The sequence below is a fragment of the Salvia splendens genome, chromosome 1 (genome assembly GCF_004379255.2).
Source record: "Salvia splendens isolate huo1 chromosome 1, SspV2, whole genome shotgun sequence".
Taxonomy (NCBI): Eukaryota; Viridiplantae; Streptophyta; class Magnoliopsida; order Lamiales; family Lamiaceae; genus Salvia; species Salvia splendens.
The window spans coordinates 29,137,327-29,145,626 of NC_056032.1; the positions used below are offsets into that span (position 1 = coordinate 29,137,327).

At 32.3% G+C, this 8,300-nt stretch overlaps 1 protein-coding gene across 1 annotated transcript; it reads left to right on the forward strand.

Annotated features, from left to right (window-relative positions):
* Nucleotides 1–4,797: 4,797 nt before the first annotated feature.
* On the forward strand, nucleotides 4,798–6,601 carry LOC121746636 (WRKY DNA-binding transcription factor 70-like). Its single transcript, XM_042140544.1, has 3 exons — nucleotides 4,798–5,144; nucleotides 5,530–5,634; nucleotides 6,025–6,601. The coding sequence occupies exons 1-3, from the start codon at nucleotides 4,864–4,866 to the stop codon at nucleotides 6,389–6,391; spliced, it is 753 nt and encodes a 250-aa protein (XP_041996478.1). The 5' UTR covers nucleotides 4,798–4,863; the 3' UTR covers nucleotides 6,392–6,601.
* The last annotated feature ends 1,699 nt before the right edge of the window (nucleotides 6,602–8,300 follow it).

Here is an 8,300-nt window from a genome sequence, read left to right on the forward strand (position 1 = left end):
GAGTTATCCTATGCAGTTCTCATGTTAAAACATGGTTTGGTTTGTAACTTTATATAATGGAAGGGAATGACTTGGTTGTGAATAATGAAATAACTCTACTCATATCCCTCACTAAAATCTTTTGAGCTTACCACACTAGATTGGTCGGAATCTAACAGTCTCTTTATAAACTTGGACATGATCCTATTTTCTTTGTGTTAATCTATTAATAATATTTATATTGCACCCTTAATTTGTTTTTTGTTTTTTTTTATCTATTTGTGATTGGAGACTTGTTTTTTCTCTCTTATTTATATTGCCCTTAATTTGTTTTCTATACATATATAAAGGGAGAGTTTTGGGGTATTTATGGAATTATCATTTAAGCTTAAATATATAATTTAAATACTACAATCTAGACATTTAAGAATAAAAACTTTCTCACATTTTTTATTTATTTGTGTAGTAATTAGAGAAATGCAAAAGGTTCCCATGATATCCTTCCACAACTCACGCCATTATTTATGTAGTAACTAGAGAAATGAAAAGGTTTTTATGCATTTGTGTAATAATTAGAAAAATGAAAAGGTTTTATTTATATAAAACAAGTTACGTACATGATACACTCTAAGAAAAATCAATCTATTTAGTAGTATTGTTGGAAAATGATGGTTTCAATTAATTTAATATTATGTGGTGTTTAATTTTCTTTTATGTATTTTCTTGAATATTGTTGTGTTCGATTTATGGTTGGAAATGTTTCGATACTATGATCCATTACTAACATTACATTATAATCATGCATATGTTTCCATACTAAATTATCTAATCTAACAAAGCGTGCGAAAAAATCAAGCGGTCAAATTTAAAAACAATGTGCTTTGTCTCTTCACTTCCACTTGAATAATTTGAAAGGTCACAAGATATAAAGGATATTTATTATTAATTTAATTTACAATAAATAATACTATACCATTGAGTTACTATCAAATCTTCTATAAATACCAATTCTATTAATAAAAAAAATACTATTTCAGTAAAGATGCTTCTGTCCGTCAAATCATGTGGAGTATTATCTTTCTCTCCCAGCTATTTAATCTAATTTGTGTTTTTAATTATGTTATTTTACTTTTGATGTTTATCTTATTTTAGTTTCTTATCTTTCCTTTTTATTACTGTATTTTATTCTATTCATTATATTATTGCAACAATTAAAAAATATATGTGGGCAACTATTTTGTAAAATCTTCACTTATTTTTGCAGGTATACTTTTGCCTTGAGAAAGCTTCAAAAGTAACAATTCTGCACCAAGATATGAATCCACAACCTGTTGGTTTGAAAAAATAGATATTATCATATGGGAAGACATAGTTTAGTTGGAGATTCGCGGCTATTCAGTTTTACCTTACTTAACTCGTAGAATTATCGCATCACCGATTACTCAATATGTATGAAATTATAAACAATTCAAGATATTGACATACTGGTTTACCTCTCTTGCTTTCATTCTTGCTTTCAAGAACTACATTACTGCTTTCATACTTGCTTTCAAGAGCAACATTATGAAGTTACAATTTTTCTTATATGCAATTTTTCTTAGGCATATTAGAATTTCATTGGCTAGTGAAAAAAACTTGAATTTCATAAAACAATTAAATTGAAGCATGGAATTTGAAAACCTGCTAATAATGATGCATTGTTTTCCACGTCTATTGCTTGCGCAACATGAAGCATGGAGTTTGCGAGAAAATTAATAATATAATACAAATTTATTTAATTCAATCAGTTAATTTTCTTTCTCATTTTTAGCGTCTTTTCATATTTCATTACTTTGATTAATAATAAAATATAAAATACAATCCAGTAAAATTTAACCGTAGTTAATAACGTATTGATATAAAATTTAAAATTGCCAATTTGTGGGGTTTTAATATTGAGGAAATTAAAAAGTTTTATTTAATTCTAATCATTAGTGGACAAAATGAAAAGTTTTGGTTTTTACTGAATTTTGATTGAGGTTTCAACATCCCCATGATATTATATTTACGGAGATTTAATATTGCCATTGATTGGTATTTATAAGTATGAGGAATAACGACCTTTTGTTGTATGAGTATGCGGATTAACCGAAAGGTTGTAAAGTAAATTCTGAGATTATTGCTTCAATGGCCTTCCATTTCATTTTCCAAAATTTATTATACATTTATTCGTTACTCATTTCATACAAATACAATGGCGGAAATTATTGTCATTCATTTTCCAAAATTTGATAACATTTACGTAACGCTTAGTTTTTAATTTTTGAGAAATTAAAAGGTTTTAAAATTTTTAATAATAGGTGAAGAAAGTGAAAAGGTTTTGAGGAGTTATCTTCTATTTTTTGGACTATAAATATATGACATTTGGTAATTTATCCACTTACATATTTTTTTCATCACGTTTTTCACTCCCTCCATATTTTCCATTACTCTTCTTGTTTAACATGAAGTTATGATATTCTTTTTTATTTTTTTCTATTATTAAAGTTTGTTTTAAAGTGATTAACAAAGTAAAATTGAATTGGGACGGAGGGAGGATTTTATTTATATTTGGCTCATTTGTTGGTCATGATGAGTATATTTTAACGTTAAGGGTTTAGGATTTAGGTTTCAAGGTTTGAGTTTTTAGCGCATTAGGGTCACTATATTGCAATATAATGAAGCTCGACTATGATAAAGTATAGTGCTAATTTAAATGGATACAGAATACAAAAAAGATTACACACAATTTTGTGACAATATTATTCTGCGTCGGCGCTTTTATACTTCAAAATACAATTTTAAAACCGTTTTGAGGTTTGAAAAGCTATCGTCCAATTTTAAAACTTGCAATACTACCAATTTGTTTTCGGAATCAAAACTTGATCTTGTGTTAATCAATTAACAATTTAAAATCGTATGATAAAAAATATTTTGTCGTGCATCGCACGTGGGTTGAAACTAGTTTTATTTAATAACTAACACTTAAAGTTACTAATTTAGCCTCGTGTGGCTGGCCATAATATGGTCATTTAGCATCACTCAATAATAAATGAGATTACTTTTTACAACGAATGAAGTATAGAAACATCAAATATTGAAAAATTTCAGGATCGCCCGTTCGGTTGCTATAATATTGCATACTCCTTCGCTCCTAATAAATATGAAACATTTATTTTTTGATATACGATTTTATGCGGTGTTATTTTGTGAATGAAAAAGTAGAAATGATGTTTGATTTTAGAAAATATTTCATTTTTAATGGGACACCTAATTAAAATATTTTATTTTAGTGTGAAGTAGAAAGTATGATTTGTTGCTTTTTAAATTTTGATATTTGTTTGATTAGAATAAGAATCTTAAAATAAGAAAAGTTGTATAGCTTTCTAAAATTCTTATTTTACAATTTTTTGAATTATTACTATGGATGTAATCGGGATTTGGCTTGAGAAGGGTTAAAAATAAGCATATCAGAAAGTTCTATGTTATGTATTTGAGAGAGAGCATTTAATATGGAGTATTTAGTTGATGTATAGAATTGAAAAAAATCTATATATATAGATCTTTTAATATACTTAGTTGATATGTAAAAATTAAAAATTTAGACTGTGCCCCCACATTATTCGTCTTTATCCAGACAAGTTAATAATGTTTTAATCGAATAACATAGAATAGATTTTAGTCGTTGATGTCTGCTTCAAGAAACCTTATCTTCGATTTAATGTGGAAAAAAAAGTAAGTATGTTAGAGCACATATAAGTCATAACTCTGAAGCTCAAGGGTCTTATCACATGTAACCTAACAATGTACTTGATTATCCCATAAATTTAATTATTTCATGGTTTAGAACCCATCAACCCGGACCTTCAATTTGATGGGTCCTCACAACAAAGCAACCTTTTTATTGGATAACCCCAACCACCATCTTTAATCCAATTTCAAACCAAACCAGAACATCAAAAATATGATTGATACATTAACAAATTAAAAAGTGGCCTTTCGCGGGTACTAAATATTAATGACTATTAGGTTTTAATTAAGTTCAATTTATGAACTAGTACATTATTTCTATTATTTTAATTATTATTATTATTATTATTATAGAAATATAAATGAGTCACTCATCCCTATAAAAAATTTCATAAGATGGGATGATGTATTAGAATCATCACTAAGTCAATATGAAATAAGAATAAAGGTATTTAACACGCCCTTGCACGTGTGGACTAAATACAGATTGGACTCTCACACGCAGACAAAGAGATCCACATTGACGTGAGTGAGTTCTAATACATGTAGAAATGAGTCAATAAACCCCGTAAATGGCCTTATAAGGAGGAAATATTATCAAAAATATACAAATAAGACATGATCATCACTAAATCTATGCGACAAATCACAAAAAATAACTAATTTTAAAATCACTAGAAATATCAAATTTTAATAAACCCTTTAGTTATCTTTTTAGTTTACCAAGAGCGGATATGTTCACACATAAATATGGTGATTAGTCAACTAATTAAAACGAAAAAGAAAAAAAGGAGGAGCCAGCCGTAATTGCACATGGTGATGACATACCCCATGACAAAGCAGTCATTCGTCACCTCTAATGCGCGACAGTAATAACCCACGCGCCCAAGTAACCGTTCACCACACGACTCCTCCTATTGAAGCGCACACACGCTACTTGATTCCACGAATCCAAACAGCGCGTGCGATATTAAATCACATGAATTTCCTACAAATTTCCGACATTTCTAAAACCATTAAACAGTTGATCACCGTATAAAAAAGGAGTCTTGCACGAGTAATAATACTAGAATAGCATCAAAACTTGAAAGAAAAAAAAAAGAGGAAACAAAAAGGATGGCATCTTGTTGTAGCGAGAGTGAGAGAGTGGAGCAAGTGATAAGCGAGTTGAGCCGGGGCAGGGATATAGCGGACCGGATCCGGGTCATTCTCCGGCAGACCGGGTCGGATGGTTCGGTGCAGATCCTTGCGAGGCAGCTCTTAGACACCTTCAATCACTCTCTCACCATGCTCACTCACGCCGCCGCCGACTCCGGTGAGGTTTCGCAGGCCGCCAAATCAGAAGATAGTTGCAAGCCGCGGCTGCCCAAGGATCGCCGCGGATGCTACAAGAGAAAGTTCGTTCATAATTACTCCCTCCCTCTCTCTTCCTTATTAAATATTTAATTTTTCATTTCAATTTTATGTTTTACTAGCTCGTATATTCAATATAAAATTCATTTATAAAAGTAGAACTTATTCTGATATTCTACTAATTTTGTTTTGTGAAGTTAGAACAATTTTTTAAGATCTCAATAAGTAATTTATGGAATTGATGAAGTGAGGAGTTGTGATGTGGTCCTTTTGTAATTAACAATGGCAATTAGTACTCCCTTTATTTGGATTTAATTGTGAAAGGCGACTATTGCCCTACCCAATCGACCAATAATGGTATCGTATCTTGTTAGATATATGATGAAGATTACTTATTAATTAACAAAAAAATTGATTAATTTGTTGCAGGAGAAGTTCAGACACAACAATAAAAATGAGCTCGGATTTATGTGAGGATGGACATGCATGGAGGAAATACGGACAAAAGGCCATCCTTAACGCCAAATATCCTAGGTCTTGATTCTTTTAATTTACTCCCTTTTCTACTAGTACTACTACTAGTTTGAAAGTTGTATTTTACTACTGATATGGGCAGAACTAATTCCTTCCTAGTATTGAACCGTCGAACCAAAATATAGTTCATTATTAGATAACACATAGTTCATTTTAAGATTATTTTAGTTCAATCTTTCTATAATGGAGTAAAATGATTTAATAATGAAGTCCGTGTAAAATGAAGTAAAATTATCAAAAAATGAAGAAAATATCATTTGCTTGATTTATTTTATCCACTAGATTAGAAAAATGAACTGACTATATTTGGTGTATAGTTCAGTCTTTATAATTAGTTCGACATTGAATACAATTACCTCTTTTGACATATATATGTGTGTGCGCGCGCAGAAGCTACTATAGATGCACTCACAAATTTGACCAAGGATGCCAAGCATCTAAACAAGTCCAACAAATTCAAGACGATCCACCTTTGTATCGGACGACGTACAACGGGCAACACACATGTGAAAAATCGCCGCTGGATCATCATCACATCCTTCCCACGCCACCCGATTCTTCTGTAATCTGGAGCTTCAATCGGCCCGTGGATTCGGTAAAGCAAGAAGTTCAAATAAAATCACCACCGGAGGACGACTACATGTCACCGTTCCTTGATTTGTCCGGAGATGTGTATTCTTGCACTGCAAGCACTCATAGCATTGAGGATGTTGTAGGCTCCATTGAAGATTTTTTCGAATTTCAACCCTTGAGTTGAATCTTTCTATCTCAATTATCTAGATTGGAATAATTTAGAATTCGTTGAGATCAGGCTAACTAGGCTACTCATGTTCTACTTATTTACAATTTTAGTGTATGTAAATATATATAACCTACTTTACACTATGTATTTCGATAGAGCATCCATATAGTACATAGCTAGACACAAGATCTTTACATATTATGAAACTTTTCAAGTTCTACATTTCATACATCTAGTTCAATCTTGCTACATTTAATTTCTTGAATGTTGCATATTAATTCTTGATTCTTGACTGATGTGGCTTTATGAAAGGATTCATCTTCTTTCACGTTGCCATGATCACGGCCTTCCGCCATGCCCTTGAATGCTCATGCAGAAGCAGTAACACTACCCCTCAGTTCGAACAAAGATAAAGGACATACACCGAGGCTATTCGGCTATTCCTAATTAGCTTAATTCAAGAATAATTGATAACTTCTAATATTGGAAACATCCTCAATTTGATCAAACGTTGGCACAAAGTGAACAATCGAGCTCTATGTGCTTTGTCTGTCAATGCAACACCCAATTGCTTGCAAGGGCTATGGTACTTGATAAGACTTGTTTAGTACATTGGATTTGGGTATCTGTTTACCTGTTTTTATAGGATATAATGTGCATTTGAGGAATGTTTTGTGTGAAACTGGAAATTGGAACAGATGGGAAAATTAAATATATAAGGGTTGCTGGAAACTAAGGGCTTGATTGATTGCCTTGTTAGACCCACGATAGGCCTACGTTAGTGTCTTTTCCCATTGTTTGATTGTCGCATTAGTGCTAGCCCAAGATCCAGGAAATTATTTGTGACCCTCTATTTTTCAAGTTTCATAACCCAATTTCAAAGCAAACCATATACCTCTCCTCCTCTGCGTTTGTGGCCAACCATGAAGATCAAGATACGAAAAGATGATCCGTTGACCGATTTAACCCCGCTTTTGTCTGTATAATCCATTAGTTCACTTTCGAATAGTGTTATTTTGCCCAATTTGGTTGTATGCGATTCCCCTCAGAGTCCAATATCAACATCTCGCCGGTGAACTCAAAACTTTGCGGCAGCTACCCGACGGACTCAAGCTTTGCGGCAGCTACCGACATTTCATTGAAAATCAACCTAGCTGAGGCTGACAGAGTTAATGGCAAAGATGTATGTTATCATTACCCTTACTTCCTAAGATGTGAGCAAATAACTTCATATTTGTACGTAGAAAATTTCAGATTAAAGCATTTTTTTCAGGACTTTTTTTAAAAAAAATAAAAAATTAACTCATATATAAGGGAGGAAATTACAACTGATATCAAGAGAGCTCGAACTCGGCACCTCATGCAATAATGTCTAAGCTCCTTACCGCTAGGACAAAGGCTCTAGACGCATTTTTTTTCAGGACTTTGGACTTCTTCAATTGTACCAAAATTTGAATCAAGCCCCTTTTTAGTTGCTGTATTATGTCAAATTATGTTCCAGTTGGTCTTATCCCGAGAGATGTTTTTGATAATTATGATATACAACGTGTGGTTTTGAGTTTTCTAATTTGAATGATCTGCATCAGGGTTCACCACTTTCACAATAAATGACAAATATCATGTTAGTAATTGAAGAACTGATGAGAATTCATGACTGTAATATTTTGCTGCTACTTACTCTCGATGATTGACCGTCGAAGGTAGAAAAATAAGAGAAGACGTCTTGCCAGAACGTTTGCGTTGATCGATAGAATTCCTGGACAAGTCCGATGCATCAATAGAATGGTTGGTATCACAGATAGGACATGCATTGATAATTTAAGGATAGACAGAGAGACCTCTGGGCGACTATATCGCTTCCTTCGAGATCAGATCGGCCTTATAGACCAGAAATTCGTGACGCTGGAAGAACATGTGGCTATGA